This window comes from Hyalella azteca, unplaced genomic scaffold (assembly GCF_000764305.2).
Source record: "Hyalella azteca isolate HAZT.00-mixed unplaced genomic scaffold, Hazt_2.0.2 contig12864, whole genome shotgun sequence".
Taxonomy (NCBI): Eukaryota; Metazoa; Arthropoda; class Malacostraca; order Amphipoda; family Hyalellidae; genus Hyalella; species Hyalella azteca.
The window spans coordinates 56,586-79,313 of NW_025942808.1; the positions used below are offsets into that span (position 1 = coordinate 56,586).

The following is a 22,728-nucleotide window of genomic DNA, read 5'->3' on the forward strand; positions in this document are numbered from 1 at the left end:
CAGTCAGTTGCCTGTCATACTTACGTCAAGCGTTTTAAGATTGCGTTGCGTGACAATGGTATTTTGGCAAATGTATCTTTCTTATAAGTCTTTCTATATTGAATTGAGTTATTGAGCTTATGAATTATTTAAATTTTTAATGAAATTAGAATCGAGTTAGAGCGATTTTGTACCAAGAAAAATAGGTGCAAGTCTCAAAGTCAAAGCACTAACGGTAGTCTATGATTTTTGCAATAGCCTGCCTAATTCATTCCAGACACTTCTAGAAAACCAATATTGAGCAGCGATTCAGTCTTGCCTCTGACAATGATGTGCGGATTACCTGATAAATCCTTATGTTGTATTCATTCGCGCTAGGTGGTTTGTTGACACTTATATCAAATTATACGTTTATAAGCAGTTAATATCGTTAGGTTCTTTCCAAGTCTAGCAAATTTCTCCGAATCGGACTTCGGAAACATTTTTTCACGTTCAATCTTTGACTCGTAGAGACAAGTATTATCGGTGTAATTTGCGTCTTTTTATTTGGAAATTACTAATTAATCGATGGAAGATTAAAATTGTTTCTCCTTCAAACCAGACATTCATTCTGGAGCGAAATCAAAATTCCTAAGGATAAGTCGTCTTTGTATGCCTCCTTAGGGCGATTATCTCTGGTCATTTCCAACAATTGTGGGGGGTAAAATGGGGGCGTGAAGCCTATGGTCACGAGAGGAGGAGAGTGGGGATCGGGGTGAAATTCTACCAGCGCTGCTGGCTCGTATTGACTCACTCGCTGCTGGTCTTCGTGACGAATCAAGCCTTCACTGAGTTGGCTCCTGAGCGCGAACGCCGCCAGTGTACTTCTGACCGCGGTAGTGTAGGTGTGTAGACGCTCTTGTCTTCCCTTGCCGACATAGAGCACATCTCGACATGCTCTGTGTTTCGCATCATCCAGCCTCTACTGCTTGTTCCACACAGTGGCACTGATCTTTTAAACTTATGTATTTAATCATTTGTTTTGTTTGTGGTCTACCTTGGTTGCAATAAGAAGAATATTACAGCGTCAACAGTTAAGGTTGTGTGCGAGATGAGCTTGAGCGAGCGTGCGTGACATTTTGTGATTCTGTTGACTCACGCGATCACGTTTCACGCACGCGCTGCGCTCGGTAGCTGCTGCCTGCCGGCCAAGATGCAGGCTCCCGCCATGACAGAAGTCGTCGATAAGTCCCTTATCGAGCGGCTAATTCTGGAGCACTCGGACCGCCTCGAATTAGAAATTAATCACAAGGCTAGAGCTGATGCTTGGAAATTTTATTTCCGAGTACGTATCGATCACGTGCTGCGGCCGTTTGCAGTGTGCAAGGTGTGTTACCGTGTTCTGCACTGCGACTCTCGCAGTGGCACTGCCAGCCTGCTGCGGCACCCATGCAACCCTCTGTCGGAGCGTTCACCCGTCAACAGAGCAGTCAGACTCAACGCCAAATTGAAACTCCCAACGGACAATAATGCCTTAAAGAAAGAAAATGTCATGGAGACACTCATCAAAGGAGAGCGAGGGGAAAATGATGTATGTAATTCTCCAGCAATATGCCCTTCTCCAACAATCACAACCTCCCCCCAGACTCAAACGACCACACGCAAGAGGAAAGCTGGGCCTCCTCCGCCCGCCTTCCCCATAGACCTGCAGCTCCTTCCCCAAATCATGGCCAGTGTTCCTCATCCTCTCGCAGCACTCTACATCGCTAATGCCATGAACGTTAATGACCCGCAAAGTTTCCAACACCTACAGCAACAAATTCAACAGATACAAATTGATAGTATTTTGAGAGGACACCAACAACAGCAGCTTAAAGAGCAACAGGAGCAACAGCAACAACAGCAGCAGCACCACCAACAGCAGCAACAACACCAACAACTGTTGTTAGGTTCTGATGAGAACAAGAGGTGGTGTGGTAGTCCCGTAGAAGCTAGCAGTAGCAGTTCGTTGTCAGTGCAAAGCGACGAGAACATGCAGACCGCTGACGACCCTGGTGGAGGAGGAGGAAATAACCTCCCCAAAGAACTGGTGCAACATCTCGTAAGTTCTGGGTCGACACGTGTCACGCTGCTGGAGAAAAATTCACCGTCCGCCAACGGCGTGTGGCCTCGATTCTTTCTTGTTATCGTTGACGGCGTACCCAGAAACTACGCCACGTGTAAAAGCTGCCGCAAGGTTGTCACCTATTCTCGCTACACTGGCACGGGAGGATTACTCAGGCACCGATGTCCTACATCATATAATCACCAAAATCTCACACCACCTCATGATACTTCTCCTCCTCCTTTGGTAAGGTGTGATGTGGTAGATGATACCATGGATACTTACAGTGTGCCTCCACGAGAGATAAAGTGTGAGGAAAATAGCAGCACCAACCCCGCTATGGCTGGAGTTGCTCGGGCATTATTGCGATACATGTGCCAAGACCTTGTGCCAGGTTCATCTATTGACTCGCCAGGGTTCCAGCAGTTGGTTATGTCTCTCATTAATTTAGGTGCTTCTCACTCAAATGTCAAAGATGACATACAAAACATTCCTTCTACACAACTATTACTGGATGAACACTTAGAACCACTTGCTGCGGTGTCACGAGACAAGTCCGCAAGATTGCTGCAAGACCAGCCGCATTTATGCTTATCATGTCACCGTCCAGATTCAGAGCTTTTAGCCGTTGCTGCCCATTTCGTGACTCCGGAGTTCCAGCTAAAAAGTCATGCTTTGGGCACCCGCAAAGTGACTGATGGGGACACAACCGAAGATGCACTCACCGCTCTACTGTCGGAATGTCTTCAGGAATCTCCTTCTCTTCTGAGAGAACGACGACTCATTGTTGTCAGTGACGACGGATTTTCTTCGCTAGGCACTCAGGTTCCATGTTTGTGGCATGCAACCGAAAAAACCCTTGCCGAATTGAACAAACTTCCTGCTTACCTGCGGGTAAGCGAAGACACCACTGCTTTATTGGAGTTTCTTGCTGATTGTGGAGTGCCTGGGGCCAGCCAAGCTCCTAGAGACACCCCTCGATGGGAGGCTTTGCTCCACGCCCTTACTTTCGTTGCTGTTAACTACGATCAAGTACTGGCGGCGGTGCGAGCTGCGCCAGGTACTGCTCCGGACCTGGGAGACCAAGGAGGTTATCAGGAACTGGCAAATCTGTTGGGCAAAGTTAGATTGTGTTTAACGAGTATCAGAGCGTCCGACAGGCCAACTTTAAATCAGGCTGTGTTGTGTCGTGCCAAACTAATCCATTTGTGCACTGCCCCTGCCAACACAACAGCGTGCAAGCTACTGCAGGAGCAGCTACTGCCCCTCTTTCAACAGGCATTCAGTCCCTCACCTCTGCACCTGGTCGCCAGCTTCCTGGACCCTCGTTTCAAAAGTCTGAAGGTGAGCCTAGATTCCCTAGTATTCAACACTGATGCAAATTTATTCAAAGTTCTTCTTGCTCCCGCTTGCTTTTAGAGCTTGAATAATCTTCATTTGAAGAGGGAATGTGGAATGTTGCACATCTATAGTAATTTTTTTATATATTGCATTGAATGATATGAACTTCCTATTTAAATATTTTTTCAACGGAGCTCATATAGGAGGTAAATTTTGTGCTAAAACAGCATAGTTTTCTATTTACTTCCGAGCCTTGCAGGCGAAAAAACCTTGCACGTACATATTTCAATTTCAAAACAGTAAAGTTCATTTTCATTAAACGTTCGTGTGTTGGATATGTTTATCAACTCGGGTTGTAGTGCACCGCGTTCATGTTTCATGATATGTGAGTTGCCATTCTACTCAATACAAGACTACTATTGGAAATTATTTTATCGTCGATTGAAATGATTAAATTTTTTATAGATTTCGAATAGGAACAGCCAACTCCTAGCTTGTAAAGCCTATCATTATACTCTTAGAACTGCCTATATACCAATATACGCATACAACTCTCGTGCATATATATTATAGCCTACTCCTCGAACTGCCTATAGCTTTAAACTCTTACATTTTGTCATGGTACCCAATTACGCTGCCAAAATGTATTTCTGATCATTAAATTGCTCTTATTAATATATTTTGAGTTTGTTGCAATGGTGACTGATATGTCATTGGCGATAGCTATAAGAACAACAGAGCCATTTTTTTATATCACGAAAGTTTTATAATGAAACGAAGATGACCAACGACTTGTGATATTTCTCTCATTATTATAAGTTATAGATCAAGTTGAAAATTTTCCTTATCCTCGCTTTCATTTTGGTTCTAGAAAAACTTAATTAATTACTGTGCACTATGTTTTCCGTTTTTTTACAATGTTATTCCAATTAATATAGGGTTGCAAACCTTTTAGATTCTCTTATACTACTAGATTAAGTTATTATGGAAATGGAGAGTTGTTTATCGTTATTGGTGCGATGTTTATATGATGAGGGGAGAAAGCCTATAAAGAAAAATATATACATATTATCTTCCCGGTTTTGCTGGTTTGTAATGAGGGGAATTTTTAGGGGAAGATAAAATATACATGTTATCTTCTCCTACAAATGCTGGTTTGTAATGAATCCGGAGCGTGGACACAGTTCTTGTGCCCTGGCGTGGAGTATACGAATTTGCACCATCTATTTGCACTTTGTTCTATCAATAACTATTATGCTTGCTTATTACACAAGTTTAGCTTTCGTATGCGATAAGATTTTGGAGGCTCTAATCTATTATCTTGAATCTATTATCTGTTCATCTATTATCTTGAATCGACCATCTTTGAGCCGGTCATAGTGACGATTTTTTCCCCTGCAGGTTTTGTATTATAGTAACGTGCGCATCATTTGCGCTCGTCATAATTCGTATATTATAGGTCTGTCTGTCAGAGTTGTTATTCAGTGAGGAAGGTCGTGATAAGATAATGATTTGTTTGGCTGTAGGGATACGTAGAAAGACCATCTACATATATGCTTATAATGTCTGCTCGGGTGCGTGACTCAACCACATTTCTCGCTTGTGTCTCAAGAAGGTTTTGTTCACGTGCATGCGGCTGACCATTTGCTTTCCATGATAACTTATATTCTGTTATCGTCAGGATTAGGTGACATGTTCAAATACACAACCGTCGTATAGGTGCGAAATTCTTAAAAATGCAAATGTTTGTAATAGAATGTTAGTGATTTTTTTTCGACTGGGAGTTACCGTACTGTTAATAATGTAGGCCGGTTTTCAAATTAAGCGTAGCGAGTTTTGGGTATCTAGATCAAATTGTGTGTGTTGAATGAATTAAATGGAGCAATGCATCCACTGCATTTTGGGTCAGATCCAAGTGTCAGCTGTCGGTAACGAGGCAATCCATGCTTTTAAATAGTCTAAATTTAATTGTTTCGGATTGTTTATAAGTTATAAATATTAGTGATCTACTTTCAACTCAGCTGCTTGTCTGGCATGCTATCTCTTATCGGCACAGTATATACATGACCGGTATTTCTGACAGTCAGCATGACGTTCCACAAACACAGTCTGACCCACACGTACAGTCTGCCTGCTGCAACTCATTCGAGATAAGCTCACATCGAAATTCCTTGGATTAACAATCGTCTGCCAAGGACTGTTGCCACGAGCGGTCGAGCGTCAATCATTAACATGTATGGCTGTTCCCCTTCCACAACTAACCTGGAAATTCACCTAAAATTCAATAAATATTGAGGACTGAGGTAAATGAAACTTTAATGAAAGAATGAAACAGAACACGATGAGACTAAGGTCAGGAATTTCCGTCTAAAACATATATTGCGAAATGGTTGTTGTTGAAGGGACTACGAAATTGCCTTTAATATGATTGTAGTATCGATCGAAGGTGAAATAAGTGAACTCGAAATGCCGAGACGTAATTATTACTTGACTGCACCGAAGAATGACCTTGTATATAGTGCACAGGATCACGTGCAAGGTTCGTTATCGCTTTGCCTATCGCCGCGCAAGCGAGAAGATTGACGATTAATATATGGGCAGCCACTAGGTTCCGCAAACTTGTTTATTCAAATTTGCGTGAATCAGTAAGCTCTGTTCTCTACGATTTAACGTTTTTTTCATATGTTCTTTTACAAAATCAAGAACCTGTTACTCCATCCATGCAAAAATGACATTTTAATGCTGAATCGATTTAATATTATTTATTTCTGATAATTTTTAAATGTTCAGATTAACTTGAGCAAATCAATGTTTTGTGTACGTTAAAAAAGCCAGAAAATGCGAGCAGTGTTCGCTTGATGACGAACGCAAAGCAGTGGTTTATTCGGAGGCAACGGCAAGCATCGCCATATCCGCTAGACTGCAGGACGCTCGCAGGCTTCTGAGCTGAAGACACGCGGGCTTTCGCTCACACCGCCGGGCCGCTTTGTACTGCATCGTTGGGCAAGAACTCCTCTCGTCCATTGACAATTTGGACCTTTGCTCCATGAAAAACGAACTCTTAGCGCGCAAAAACGACATAGGAATTTGGTTTAGCTGTAACAATTGTCTGATCGTACTAGTGAAGCTTTAAATTTTTCTTTGAAATTGGTAGTTCTATCAGTGCGTTAGACACTAAGCAAATTTATTGAAACTCGATTGCACTTTTTTCAACTGTATTCTCTCGTTTCAAAATTAATCTATTATTGAAATTTGACAGATACTGCAAAACATGATGGTTTTTTGGTTCTTGGGCAACAGGCAGCTAGGTGATGAAAGCGCTTGTCGACCGCGTTGAAGTAGTATACTTCACTGCGTGTGTTAGTATAATCGATTTATGAAGCAGCTAAAAGTGTTTCCAATATCCTGATTAGTGTCCTAAAAGGTTTAATCTGTTTCATGGAAATGGATGATATTTATCTTTTATTTCAATCTAAATTGTCTAATAATCCGATGCTCGTTATGACTCATGTGTGCAGGTGCGGATATAATTAAGGTACCGTATAGCTCATTAGCAGCCAGTGTTAGGAGTGAGGCGGGCTTGCATTTCTATGAGAAGCGACAGATTCAATAAAGCGTTACGTAATCGTTCTCGTATTGGACACTAAAAAACTGGAAAAAAAATAATTTTTAGGTGTTATCTAGCAAATTTTTAGGTGTCTATAATTACCTATATCTCACTCGTAATTACACAACTTCTAACAAAAATGTTATTTCAGACTCCTTATGTAGTGAAAATTTCTGGATAGTTTGGTATTCCTATCATTCCCTGTATAACTGGCGTACGAGTCGGTAGAAAGTTCTTGCACAAAACAGCTAGGTTGTTAAGCCAAAATCACACGTTTCCATAGAAAAAATTGTATCAATATAGCTCATTCATTGGTTGAATATCATTGGAAATTGGTACATAATCGGGAACAAAAATATTCTCCATTATCTTAATACAACAGTCAAATTTTTCTTGAAAACCCACTCATGTCGGTTCATGTTAGCTTTGTTGTGCGGTAATATATGAATGAACGAGATGCGAGATGTATTCAGTCTAAGATTCTTGGCGTTCCTTGACATGGTGTGAATGACGGACATTCTCGTATATAAGCTTACTCGAGAGGCCGAGCTAGTCTCCTTGCATTATCTGGGTATAGGCAGACGTGCAAACCTTGCTCAACTTTTTACTCGGTCAATACTGCATTCTTTGGTGGTCAGTGTCGTTTCTCCAGTAAGGCAACGGAAGAAAAGTTGGTTTGACGATGGTTTATTTGGGCGGAGCAGCGCTGATGCTCCTCCTCGTGGCCCACTATCAATTTGGTAGGGACCGCCTCTCAGAGGAGTGCGCACTTCACGCTTGTGTTTTGACTGCTGTGAGAGCATTTATTGAACTTTTTAAATCTGTTCTTTTTCTTGAGATAAGAGGCTGACGCGATCTCAGTGGAAAATCGCAAATTTGTGAGAGATAATAATCGTATACTAAACTGCCGTGGCTATTGGAGTGGCAAGGCTGACAGCTTGAGTTTTATGCAGGTACCCCAAAAGCGCCAGTCATGGATTGCAGAAAAAGAGACTAGTTGTGTAACGGGTAAAAAGATCCTACTTCTTATAGCTGCAAGTGCGGTCATTCGTCAAATTTTTCCACGCAACGAATGAGGTGCCTGCTCATCCATTTATTATATTTCTGCAATTCATTAAATCTCAAGTAGATGCGTCGTTGAATTGATGCACAGGCGGTTTTGAAGAATATGTGCATAATTTGTTATCAAATTTTTCTTTAAAATAGAGAGTCATGAAATTGAAATAAGTAAATAGGCTTATTTTTGATAATATTAACATGTAGGAAGTGAAACGATTTTCTTTGAATAATTGTAATGGGAATTCGATTGGTAACTTGTGCAGTTCGTATAGGTAGGTGAGTTATCTACTCACGCACGCAAACCTCGATAAATTCTTAAATGGTTACATATTTCTTGTATAGCTTACAAGTTATTCGACCATCAATGTTTGATATAATATATGTTCGCACCTTAACTACACGAGAAGAAAAATTAATGGTGTATGTTAGTATAGGCGTTCCTTGTGATGCGATAAGATTTCTTCGTGTGGCAATCGTTTCTCAGGAATCATGACGTGCTAAACATATGTTATTATTCATATTTGATCTAACTCTGCTGTAATAATAATAACAATTTGGCCCGGACTTGTTTTGCTTTGCAAGTTTATTTTCTAATCTCTACTGTCAATCGACTTTTAAAATGAGCTCACGCAGTACAATTATGCCTTCCTGATGAGTATTCTTGATGCCACCTGTAATTTTATTCTACGGCAGTAAATTCGACTCACGATTTCCACACCATTCGTAATTTTTCCTTCAAGGCTGCCGTTGGAAGCTATTGCGTATCGGTGGCACACGCAGCGCGTGGCACACAAAAAAATAGTTCAGATGTGAACAGTTTAGGGTGGCTTTCATTTCTCTGCAGCATGTGACGGCCGAACAGAGAGCTGCGCAGTTGCTACGTCTGGCCGCGCGTATATAGATAGGTATAGACCTATGCTCGGCTTTTGCTCACGTGTCTTGGCCGAAGATCTCACAGTGAAGTGCCTTCGCCACAGCACAGCGCCGTGTCTGGCGCTGTGCTGGCCAATAGCGGCCACTCAGTAGGCTGGACGTACCTTTCACCTGCGCGTATAGCCTTATACCGCTCATATCCTCTTGTTCTTCGCGCTTGTTCGACTTTTTTTTTGTCGTATTCAGGCTTTTTTGTTCACAGATTTCAAAACGAGCATTTGAATGCAATAAACTGTTCCGATGAGCTATTTCAATAGTCAGAGTTAAGTTACTAATTCAAGGTAAAAAATGTCGCATACGCAGCGATAGACGAGGAGATATTAATAGGATTAGCAGTAATATTTTCAAAAGGCGATACCTGCAAATATTGAAGTTTTTTAGTTTGTGTCTCTAACATTTACGGCAATATTGTGGCAACCGAGAGAACGTCTTGATCCTGTGATGACTCTGTTAATGCTTTATATACACTGAATATATTGTCCTAATTGGTGCACATGATTTCAGGCCAGCCAACTGGATGGCCCTCGGACGGTCAGCTTTCCATAGTCTGTCCTCACCTCCATTTGTGTGCTGGAATCTAGGGCTCAATATCAGCGCACCTCATGCCGCTGTTGTTCATCATGCTGCTAGTCATGCTGATCCTAAATATGCTGCACGTCATGCTGCTACTTATGCTGCACGTCATGCTGCTACTTATGCTGCACGTCATGCTGCTAATTATGCTGCACGTCATGCTGCTACTTATGCTGCACGTCATGCTGCTACTTATGCTGCACGTCATGCTGCTAATACGCTCCCTGCTCAGTCTACGCTCCCTGCTCAGTCTACGCTCCCTGCTCAGTCTACGCTCCCTGCCCAGTCCACGCTCACTGCCCAGTCCACGCTCACAGCCCAGTCTACGCTCACAGCCAGCTGGTATACCTTGGGACAGACATGCCACACAGAACCCTCAGGGCAGGACTGACTGCCCTGAGATCTGCTGTGACTCTGGAAAGAGAGCGACCAGTTGAAGGCTGTTGATGCGGTACCGACCTATGCGTCCTGCACGCAAACGACGAAAACCTTGCTTTGTGAATTCAATTAAAGTCTTAACGATTATATTTCCGGTAAGAAGCGCCGCATGCATTACGCATGCACAGAACTCATCTGTTCATCTTAGCGAATGAGCTGCGGTGCGATTCACTTTCGATGCGCCCAGTGCAATGAGACCAATAGTTATAATCTCAAGCTGGAATGCCAGTTAATGATTGTTCTTATTGTGCATGTTCTGCATTATATCTTTGTTTGGAACCTCCAGGCAAATTCGGCCCCTGGTCAAGTCTTTGAATGCGACCGCGGCTTTTGTTCTATTGGAATACTTGTGGGTCCTAATAAAGCATTTTGTTTTCATGATTTATTATATTTTTAGAATGCGCAAGAACAGCGTATGTTCGAGCGGGGCAACTATATCTACAGCTGCCCATGATATGCAAGCTCACTGTTTAAAAATTCCGATTGGTTCTTTTATGCATAATAAAAATTAATGCGAATATTCACTATATAGGGATTTCTTTGTTTCGGCTTCGAGCTATTATTTCTACAATGAGTCTGAAATAATTTATTTTAACCTATTTGTCGTATGTCAAACTAAATTCTTTATAAAATCATTTACAACATTTTGCGTTGTTGTCACAATATCGGATGAAAATAACACTTGTGATCCAACTTCTATCTTGACGTTTCCACAGTTCCTGAACCATTTTCTGAACTACAATTTCACAGTTTTTGATTCGTATTTGTAAAGTTCTCTAACTATTTTATGTATAGTTACCGAAATAATATTTGCAAAATTTCTTCAGCATATAGCTCCAGTTTCTGAACCATATTTAAAGTTTCTGGACCACATTTGTCTAAACTATATTTGTACATTTTTGAACTATATATATGTACAGTTTTTGAACCACATTTGTATAACTATATTTGTACATTTTTTGAACCATATTTGTACACCATTGGAATCATATTTGTTCGACATACCTGTTTATTCATTAATATGATTGTAAGGTTTAGAGTTATAAATTTAGTTCAAAATTTATAAAAATATTTTTTGTTTTAATTTGTGGTGATTATACTTCTGTATAATATACCAAAAACCAAACAAAAATTTTATATATTATATGTGGTGAAAAAGTGTTATGTATTCTAAACGACATAGGAAAGATATTAGTTATGGAATTATCCTTGCCCTTACGCTAGGTTTTAGTACAATAAACTAGCGCTAGTAGGTACATTATAGGTTTCAAACTCGTCCAATTGGGCGTTTAATGAAACTTGATTCAGTTTCTGCTTATTGGGATTTCGCCAATACTCAAATCTAAACTCGTGTTCTTAAAAATAAAATTGATTTCAGTGTGGGTTTATTCGATCCCGTTTACCGTTGATAATTTTAAAACTGAAGTAATGCTAATCAAAGAAAACGCCGCGAACCAAAACAAAGTTGATCTCATTGAAGCATACATTTATACTCGTGGCTTATACAAGGTCCCAGAAGGATTACTAGAATTTGAAACAAGAACCAACACCAGGGGCCACGGCTATAAACTAAAAAAAACTGCTATGTAACACATCCATGCGACAACATTTCTTCTCTCTTCGAGTCACCGACATATGGAACAGCCTCCCTGATAGCACTAGCAAATTACGGACCAGGCAATAAGTCTACCAGCTATCTCAATCATTCGTCGGTTATGGAAAGACCGGGTTCTATTCTATTCTATAGGAAGACCCGTTTAAACCGTCAAGAAGAATCCCGTCCAGAAATTGAGATGAAATTAAAATTTATTACTTCTCAGATCATTTTTTGTGTATCAAGTTTTAATCCTTATCCCCCGTACCCCTTCAACGTCAGATTGAAAATTACTATGCTAAAAAATGATTAAGAAAATATTCCGCTCTGATGATGAAGTACTGTGGATGCGCGCTCAAACGACCTGCATTTTTAGTTTTTTACAGTGCCGGGCTTGAAACGAACGACTTTTGACAATTAAAAATGAGGTACGGTATCGTACAAGTAAATGAGATATAGTATTATTTTGCTACATATGCAATTGTTACAAATGAATGTCAGCAGGACAATGGCCCAATACGCGTGGATGTATTTATCTAAAAATGTCACTCTGAACGTATTCTTTAGATTCGCTTCGCTAGGAATTTTACGGTTACCACGCAGAATCAACTTGCTGAATCAATATTTTAAAGTGTATATCTTTAACGTACCTCTGCACACACTTCCAGAAATGATTAAATCGACAATGTTTCCAATCCAATTATTTTTACGATCGATTTTTCATCTTATTCCTGAGAACGATGATTTTATTCATTGCTATTGTACGCTTTTATAAATTCCAACATGTTGTTAAAACGAGCAGCTGCACGACTGTAGGAAGCTGAGACGCTTCGGTCCATATGTGCTACATCCATGGGAAGGCTCTTAGTGTTTGTGGGAATATTCCCACGCGTCCTGGAATTTTGGGAATGTTCTTTGAATCGGAATAGAAGGAGCGCGATTTGCTTCCAGTATCCTGGAATAGCTTTATATTTGTGCGGCTTTTGGCATATTTGATACCTGTGAGAGGCAGGATGGTCGTATAGACTGACTGCCTGCTTGCCTGTTCCATTAATTGTTATCTTCAATGATAGTACGTTCCAAGAAATTATCATATTACCATTACAATGTTATCATACTTGCTGAAAAATCACGGCAATTGTTTGTACTGCAGTTTCATTGTTTCCTTCCACGAAAAAGAAAAGCGTATTTCATCCTAAAACCTATGCGACGTTTTTGAATATCGAATTGTCTGGATGAATCGCAGCACTTGAGCTGAACCCCTTCGATGTTGAATAGTTCATCAGTATACACGCTAAAAAAATCATGGATGCATGCAAGCGTTTGATTATTTTAGGTTTCGGTTTGAAATGTCCTTGATATTAAATTATTAATGTTTTGTGTTCTTTCTAGTCAATGAATAGAAGTACTTGTGAGAAACTGTTTGGTGCACTATAAGAATGTGCCCGAACTTCCCATCACTAGAGCATCTTCGTTGTCATGCCACATTAGCTAACGATGATCGCTTCGTTTGTTCAAGGTTGACCGGCGAAGGTAAATCAAAGCCTCGCAAGAGCATTATTGGTTCTTCAAATGTACCGAGAACAGCCATCAGGGAAATTACGATCTATCCATTCTTCATTACAAACAATTTACATCCCTATTTTTTTATGACTGTCCATGTAGCTAGTGATCACGTCGCACATGCTGTCCTTGAATTCAATTTTAATGACTATCTGCAAAAAAAGGTTGATCGTCCTCCTCGGATCATCTTCATCTTTATAAGAACATGTGTGACGACTATTCTCCCTGTTCATTTTTTTAACTCTTGATCCTTAGATCGTCTTCGTGACGCATAGATCTAAGATTTTTTTCTTCGATTCTAGTAAAATTTGGTTAGTTCATCCCATGCACGATCTCGTCTGGGGAACCATCTACTGCTTGGTTGTTGTTCCTTTATTCATGCAAATGCAAATTTTGATGTCTACAATTCCTAGCTACTAGATTGTATTCGACTACCTAAATTCCGGCGGTCTAATAACTCACGTTTAATATATCGGTCACCTTCAAGTATTAGGGTTTGTATATCGTCCCAGCTATGCACTAAAAGTCCGCATATTCAACATGCTTGCTTCTCCGAATTACGTGATAGGAATGCGTTTCTCACATTACTTAATTGGGAAAGACTGCAAAGTAAAATTTTTAGACATTTGTAAATTTGCGCATGTTTCTTCCTTTTGCTAAGATCTTCCTATATTTAATAAATACTAATTATCCGATTCGATCAAAATAAAATGTTTCATTACATAGATTTCTTCAGCAACACAGCGTACGGGTCCAGGAAGCTCCAACGTTCCAGCCCTAACACTTGAATTGTCAAAGTCATTTGTATGCTGCAGTGAAAAAATGTCAGCATGCGTCACAATTTTATGTGTATCAAAATTAGAGTATGCGCGATTCGCGGAACGAGTGCCCTGCATTAATTAAAATTGCATAGCAGAAGCAGCCAAATTGTTCGCTGGCTTCAAACGAGAGGCAGTCTACGGATGCCTTCAGGTTGATTTTACACTTTCTGGTCTCCTCAAATGCTTGTCGGCATATATTTTATTAGAATATCATTACTAATCGATCTTATTCTTTCATTATTGAATGCGTCAGGATTCATTTTCCTTTAGTTCACTTAAGTTCAATGATAACTTATAATGTATCTCGTCAATGTTCTTATATAGTTTCTCGTCAATGTTCTTCATATTCCTGTGCATTTATACCTTGAGTATCCAATAATTAATGTGAAATCTATATCGTGGTTCGAGTGTCTTTTGCATTCATAATTTATAATGTCCTTGCGCATCTCTTATTTTTAACGCATTGCTTACCCTTTGCACGTTTTCATCAAAATATGGGATTTCAATTGTTTGCAAATAACTGAGCATGAGTTTATTTTTAATTTCGCTCGGTTATACTGCCCCCTGATTTAATTTTATTTTTATTTCTTAATTTTCGTCCAGAATTATTTTAAAGTACGAGTATTATAACAATGTTCCGTCAACCGACAAATATTTTATATTGCGTTTTCTTTGAACAAATCTTCTCTCGTAGCTGCTTGCATGTATTGCTGTTGTTACTGCAAACTTGCACGAGGTCGTTATCGTGTGCCGATTGATACTTATAATAGTTCTTCAGTGTTACATAGTATTATTTTTTAATTACACTTACTTCCTATGCTACTAGTGAATTACGACTAATTTATTGAATTGATTTAAGAAATAATGATTAAATTTTTCCTTAGTGCATACTTCTACGTTGCTTCGTTTGTGGAAAAAGTTGAAAGAACGGTCGGAACTTTATTTTGATTCTATTTTTTTTTTATTTGGGTGTAAAGTAACCTTTTCTTGAACTCTAGGTTCTGAACGACAAGGAGAAGGTCGAGGTGCACCGACTAGTGCTGGAGATGATGAAGGCCGTGGCCGTCACAGAGGCCAACACTGGCGTGCTCAACCTCAAGACCACCCGCCGCAGCGTCAGCCCCACCGGCGGCAGCTGCGGGTCCTCGCCAGGCACCAGCTCCTCCCCTCTGTCCATGGTTCACGGGCCCTCCATCAACGGTGGCCAGAAGGGGCTCAATTTAAGTCCTTTTGAAAGGGGAAGCTCTCCCGAGTCGCACCCATTCAGGGAGTACATGGACAATCAAGGCGTGCCAGATCTGTCCGTGTCTGATAGCGAAGAAATCATGGCTTACGTCAACATGAAGGTAGGTTCAGATGTATTTTTATTCTCTGCTATATTTCTTTGTGAATTGGCGATATACTGTTTTTTTATATTTCAATTATTTTGAATGTAATTGATAATTAATTATTATTATTGATAATTTTCGCTATGAAGTGACAATTTAGACTTCAATATAAAATACCCAATATCAATGTACTGCGTTTTTTTGGACACCAAACAAAGCTTTGTAGGTTTTCTTCGCCACAAAACGGACTTGACTCTTTGATCTAAACTGCGGACGCCTGCAGGTTTGTCTAGACGACGACGACATCCTCGGCTGGTGGGCAGGCTCCGCGGCCAACGGGTTGCCCACGCTACGCAAGCTCGCGCGCCGCGTGCTCGCTATTCCTGCCACGTGCAGTCACGCGCACGACATCGGGCAGCGCGCCATCGCCGCTACCGCCGCACTTCCATCGTCTCATCATCACCGACTCAACGACATCCTGCACGTCACCTACAACTTGTAGGAGACCTTTGCTCAATGTTACTACTTGCTGGAGCCTTATGCTGCTCATTGCATCAAATCCTTTATGTTAGAGCAGCGAGATGACTCTCCTAAAAATGTTCTTATTTTAAAGTGTAGCGCTAAATGCTAACACATTTATTAATTGCTTAATAGATGATGCCATCACCTCACGCTTTGTGTTGACTGTGGATATAATTTATTTACAACAAGACATTCTGCTGGATTGCGTAATCCATCATACTAGAGACACGTCATGTGATCTTATGGTGCGGACATTACATGGCTATACAAATTTATTCTTCTAAAATAAGACTGTAGTTCACGCAGTGCGCTGCATATTTGCAACGTCGTTTCAGTATTACGTGCGTCTTGAGAGATGCGCGTCTCGTTTGTTCCCTCCAGGTTAATTGCTAGCTCCCCAACGATGCGCAAAGTGATCGTGTGTGTTTAGTGTAATGAACAACTCGTAAGTTTGTATGACTTCCACTTCAATGAATTTTAAAATAGGTGTTCGCTTGAACTACGATCAATGTTTGAGTCGTCAAATAATGTTGCAATTTTCTATCATTCCCGCTTTGTAAACCCGGAAAGCAAGCAAACGATTGGATCATCGTGAAGTTGAACACAGTTCGACTTCCGGTGCGTGATTGTACGAATTCGTACTAGTGAGATGGGAGCTAATATGTGCGTATCTTCCAATGAAATCCTGTGCCAAGAATTGCTATAGTTAAGAAACCGCCAAGCATTTAGGGTGCCATATTATGGAACTTTGTGTCAAATTAGTCATCATTCACTAAGGCAGACCTATTTTGTGCTGCTTAAGTCTGTTAAGTTATAGAATATAAAGATGATTTATGAGCATTGGTTACATGCAGCCCTATTTCTACCTGACAAGGAAATAGGACTATCACTCACTCAGTTAATCAATTTTTATGCTTCACTTTTCTTGTTATTAATTTTATTTTGTCGAGTTAGAGCGATTGCATCTGACAATTTTTTTGTGGTAGCAATTCATCACTCCCGCAACTGTTCATGCGTGTGGCATTTTGTTAGCCATTTTTCGAAGAAAAAATTTGAGTTTTTTAGAGCAGGCTGTAGCAGCATTCACAGCTCTATTACTTTGAATCATCTCTTTTCTTTTCATTAACCAATCCTTAAGCATGAAAATCCACCTAGACATGATGAAGGTAGAATTGAATTTATTTAGTGTTTGAATAATCGTTTTCATCGGCCTGGCAAATAGTTGTTTACATAATTAATGTTGGGAATGTGCCGTCAGTCTCAGCGCAGATGCAGATGTAGATGACTTCTCTTGCTACTCAATTGCGCAAAGCTTGTCGAATTCAAGTATATTTTTCAACTATCCTCATATTGCATGAATAAATTTGAATGAATTCAGTGAAGGTAATTATGCATTTCTCTCATTTCGTTCTTCTGAAACACGACACCTTTAACCAGTTCAGTGACTGACTAAGCATAAACTTTCTGTCTTTGAAAGCAGTGCTTCAAATTAGCTTCTATGATGGGTGCAAAATCTGTACGATGTTCTTCTACCAGGTTAACAAAATTTCGACTTCAACGAGTTGACGTATAGGTTCACATTTGGGATCAAGTCTGAGGGGCTTCAGCTTAATTGTGCAGGCTAATTTACGGACGATTGTTGAAATATGTTGAATTCCGTCATTCCTATCTGTGCTTATCTCATATTAAACATTTTTAATAATGCCTCTAAACTGCTAAAAATAATTGATATTTTATTCTTCCACTTCCGTCCCGGGGTATTTTTTTATTCGATGACTGTAAAAACAACCTGGTTATTCGATACGAATATATTGTGTACGATCTCTCGAAAAATTTCAAAAGAATGTTGAAAATCGTGGAGTTTGATCTGTAAAAAAATCTTCCAAAAATTGTATTAAACGTGTCGAAACTTGATAGTAATGATGTTTTAGAAACTGCGAAGGATTCATCATGGTGCCAATAGTTATGCATGAGCAGGGAAGAGTGTACAGACTTTTCTGTCCAAATGTGTTCAGGAGAGTCTGGCCCCGTGATGTATGTACTTGTGATGGTGCAGAGAACAAAGTATAGCGAGATACTCTTATGCCATGGTTTTAGGTATCTGTGTATTGTTCATTATTAACTCCATTACTTAGGGTAGTGAGTAGCTTAGATTATTTATTGTTAGGATGCTCGTACAGCGGAAGTCCTTTGGCGACTTCTTCCTCGAGGGCGTTGGCGCTTCAGTTCACACAAGAAAGATCTAGTGTCACCGTAGAAAAATTACATTCCTTGGTCGATATGCTTACGTATTTTTGTTCAGTGGAGATCTATCTTCAACATTTTCTTGTCAATATTTTTCCGTTTAGCTCTTTGGATCTGCCTATTTCATATAGTATAATAAGTTTGAGCCTATGGGCTTTCATCCAACTCTTTGTCTCCAACTGATGGTGCAAAACACGAGTTTTTCTAGAGCAATTCTCGACCAACATACGCCGCTCGCCCGCCCCCCTCTGGTAGAAGTCCCGGGTTCTTCCACTGCTACGCATCTTCGGCCCTGAAACGATTCTCACCTTAGCCCAAGTGCCAAATAGAATGTAAGGTCGATTGTAGCGTTTAGCTTGTGTTCACTCCACGTTTTCTATAACATTCTATATCTCTTTTACTTGTGTGTATTTCCTTAATTAGATAATATCGCCAGTCATGTTATTTGCCGTGCAACTCTACTCATCTTCCGCCTCTGTATTTATTCATATTCTATTTGCCGCCTATTTTCTTATAGACATTCGCTGTTAAAGACGTGCTTGTCGTCGAGGCTGTCCTCTCATGTTGTCGCTGACTCACACCAATAATCCTCGAAACATCGCATGCCTGTCGCAGCTTCAAGTCTTTATGCTTGTTTCTGCATTTTCTGCATATGCTTTTGGGTTTAATGCTAGAATTTAATTGCATTTTTGTCGATATCAAGAAAGGGGATTGAATGAAGGTAATTTAAGTTTTTCGTGTACAGAAGAAGACCCAACTCTTTTCGTTACAGTTCTTTATACACTCCTATTCGGTAGACCTGCTCTTTTTTAATGGACGTTCTCCCGACGTTACCTGTATGTATATTTCCATCGTTTTTCCTGCAGCGCGTTTTTTTAAAGATTTTTTTTTGCATCTCAACCCAGGAAGAGTCATCTATGTTAAAGGTTGGTGCATTATCCGTTCAATATTTTCACCACGGACTTTCCATGTCACATTTGATATGGTTGTCGTATTTAATTTCAGTTCACATTGTCTGGGTTTATAGCTCCTGTTTATATTTTGCAGGGCTCCAAAATCTGTTTTGAATGAATCAAGGCAGGAGCTTCGATATAAATGCTTACAGTTTGTTCACGGGAACTAAATTACAAACTTTAAACCAACCAATCCCGATATTGTTTCTGTTTCTTATATTCAACGCTTTAGAAATTTAAATCATATCGGGTTTCGAACAGAATACCCTCTGTCAAGTTTATTTATTCGTATTGGCTGTCCATTGTGTTATTCTTCCTTTTACTTAATTCTTCCTTCGATTTAAATTTGAGCAAAGAATCGAGTGAATTTAAATACGTCCACCAACATTTTAAGCTCAAAAATTGCGTGAAAAGAAATTGAGCAGCGCGATTGCTTGGACTGAAGAAGATTACATTCATTCTTGAAGATGACATGAGGGATATGCTGGTTATGTTGACGAAGTTACGGCCGGTGCGAGAAAGAGAATTTTCATAGTGAATTATTACAGAATAAAACTGTAACCCGAGCTCAGACTTGTCGTTGTTAAATCATTTTGTTGATTCTTAGTGTGCATATTGTACAAAGCTCTTCGTTAATTATTTTCTTTGTTTCCACGTTGTTATGTTCATAAGTCTCTAATGTAATTACTTCTTGATACATTAGTTATAGCTAATTTGTCTGCATCAATTTACTTACTAACTTACGTTGATAGCTGTAGCTCTCAATACAATTTTTTATAATAGTAACTGACTTTGTAAGTCTTCAAGCTTGTCAACTTACGATGCCGATATGCTACTTAGAAGCAACAAGGCAGTTGTGTAGTGAAGTAGTGATGGTAACCTAGATCGATTATATCCATGTTTCTTTTAATTTGTGTAGAGATTGGTTTCAGTTTCTTGCTATGCAGAAAAACCTCAGAGCATTAATGTTCATTTTAAAAGACGGATATGAAAAGACAAGCCTAAACTTTGCATAGTTCATCAACATTAGACAGCCATGCCAATGTTAGACGTAATGTTGAAATTGTTAAGTTAGCGAGTTGAATGTATCGACTGTTTCTAATGTGTCATAACCGACACCTTACTTGGTGCAGACAGGCACTTGTCTGTATGCGTACACGTGTTTTTCAAGAGTAAGTCGACCGATGAATGTATTGAATTGTGCATGATTTACTGGAAAAGTCGTTTAAAATGTATGGAAAGCACTTGTAGCTATTATTTCTGTTGCAGTGGCAACCATGAATGTTGTGCTGATTATAGCGTAGGAATTAATAGCGTGCAAATAACCATCAGTAAAACTGACGGTGCGCATGATCGTACATATTCGTGTCCTAGATGACGGAGTTAGCTCATTTTGAGCATTTTAAGTGTAAAGTCTGCTCAACTTCATACTGGTTTTTAACATTCCATACTAGCTTATAAGACTAACCTTTTATTTTAAGGCCGTTCGATAACTTATTAAGTAGTTTATAACCTAAGAGGAATGCGTGACTGGGACGACATGTCTGTGCACAGCCAACTTATTTTAATGGAACGAAGAAAATTCTATTTGACTTCTTATGTAAACTATTGGCGAAGTCCGTTGCTTATTCTACGAGACAAATACTTATTTTTATACTTTCGTATCTGTCATGCTATTTTGTTTCGTTAAATAACGTCTGGCCGATCGTAATGTAGATTCATTTGCTTACTGCACTAGTTCTGCTCGTAACTGTTGAAAATTAATTCATTTTAATCTCATTACAAATTTGAATTCATATTTTTATTTTCATTACTCGTAATTAATGGGGAAGTAGAGCAGATGATCAACTGAAATCAAAATGCCATATTTCGAGGTTCAAGGAAACCGCAATTAGCAGGATTGTAGCAGCGAGTTACTAGTTCGAAACCCGCAGCTAGCTGTTCAAATTCTTCCTTATCTAGAAGCTTCGATAGGCCAAACATCCCTGAAGTAGACAGCAGTATTTTATACCATACTTATATTGTTATGCAACATTAGTGCCAAAATTGTTCAAAATAATAATTCTCATTAACGATGTAATTTCAATAAATAAATATGTTCTAATCCACTTTTCTCTGAAGTGCCAACTAGTTGTGTTAGTCTGTGGAGTTTGATTTTCAAACATAGCCTACTCAATTATTTTTATATTCAAGAATAATAACACCCTGTATGATCGTCATAAAACGATCTAGCCCGTCATGAGGTTTCACTTATTGAACACATGAAGAATTTCACCATCATATTTTTGTCGTACTCTGTTCAGAATTTTTGTAAACACTTATAAAATTAGTCGATTTTTACGTTTATACTTCTGTGAGATGCTGCCATCCATACAGCTAATCTATCGACCAAATTTCTGGATAAAAACCAGCTGCTGGTCGCTTCCGATTTGCATTGTCTCGAGAAGAATAAATGTGTCCAAGCGTTTAATATTGATCAATCTTGGGATGGTGTGTGCCATAAATCCTGAAAAGACATGAATATTTTTTATACTAAGCTCTAATAGACGTACAGAAATTTTCTCATTTGCTTGTGTTTTACTTATCCCCGAATTAGAATCTGACAGGACTTTTTATATCTTATTCAATTATATTTGTTAGCTGTGCTAACATTTGTGTTACTGTCGTTTTGGTATAGTGTGATGCCAAGAATAAATATAAAGACCAAATATCCTTCATTATGTAAATGAATTTTTCAGGGAAGCTCAATTATATTAGTTATAAAAACGATTGAGTCCTAGTGTGAGTCATCTCGGTGACGCTGCTTTTTCATAAGAACTTTACGTATAAGCTGAAGGAACACTTGCTTTGTTTATTGTAAATACTCATTATTTCGTTAATTTTTGCAAACATCGTATCGTTAAAAGTAAGGTGGTCAAACACCACTAGTTACATTTTCATAGACCTAGGTGGCTTACAGGTTTTAAACATCATCCCTGAGAGTTCGTAAATATGGAGAAATATATGTAATTCAGTTGAAGCTCTCTCGACAATGTAGGACGTTTTGTTGATTAATTGCTGCAGTGATTGCAATTTGTGAAAACAAAATTGAACTGAAGTGATGCAGACACACGCGGATGGGCACTGAAGATGAGAAAAATATTGTATGAATATTTAATGAGACTTACAATGCGAACCATCAGATAGTCCAAATTACTCACGTATGGACATAGAAATCTAAGGCAAATTCAGGCCCCAACGTACAACTCTCTGCTACTCGCTAAAGATTTTTAGCGACCGGACGAAGCTACAAAAACCAGGAGTTCCTTACTATTGGTTTAGGAACTTAACAGGGTATGGTTGCTCAGGTGTTACAGTCAGAGTGTCATGATTGCAGCAATGAGCTATGGGTTTGATCCCAGCTACCTGTAACAGTTCTGGTCATCTCAGCGATGAGGCTGAACGGTTTGGGATCAGTCTGCAAAATTAGATCAGTCTGCATGGGTCATGGTGGCTCAGTCAGGACAGGGTGGCCCAGTGGTTATAGTTCAGAGTACCAGGATTCAGTTCGATCCCAGCTCTGTGCGCCAGTTTTTGGTCAGAATCGGCAAGGAGGCCGGGCGGTTAAGGGGAGCGTCTGGGGGGTGAAAAACTTTTTTATTTACGGACGGATCCTTTTGAAACTTAATACACCTGTGTAAAACAGAATTT

The 22,728-nt window shown here is 39.5% G+C and overlaps 1 protein-coding gene across 1 annotated transcript; it reads left to right on the plus strand.

Moving 5' to 3' along the window:
* The first annotated feature begins 738 nt into the window (after positions 1–738).
* On the plus strand, positions 739–20,303 carry LOC108681615. Its single transcript, XM_018170665.2, has 3 exons — positions 739–3,406; positions 14,990–15,337; positions 15,603–20,303. The coding sequence occupies exons 1-3, from the start codon at positions 1,172–1,174 to the stop codon at positions 15,819–15,821; spliced, it is 2,802 nt and encodes a 933-aa protein (XP_018026154.1). The 5' UTR covers positions 739–1,171; the 3' UTR covers positions 15,822–20,303.
* Positions 20,304–22,728: the final 2,425 nt, after the last annotated feature.

Excerpts from the sequence above, each read along its gene's own strand:
- LOC108681615 (XM_018170665.2), top strand. The coding sequence starts at position 1,172 with ATGCAGGCTCCCGCCATGACAGAAGTCGTCGATAAGTCCCTTATCGAG. Across the intron at positions 3,407-14,989 it reads CTCGTTTCAAAAGTCTGAAG|GTTCTGAACGACAAGGAGAA; the intron begins GTGAGCCTAGAT and ends CTTGAACTCTAG. Across the intron at positions 15,338-15,602 it reads TGGCTTACGTCAACATGAAG|GTTTGTCTAGACGACGACGA; the intron begins GTAGGTTCAGAT and ends GGACGCCTGCAG.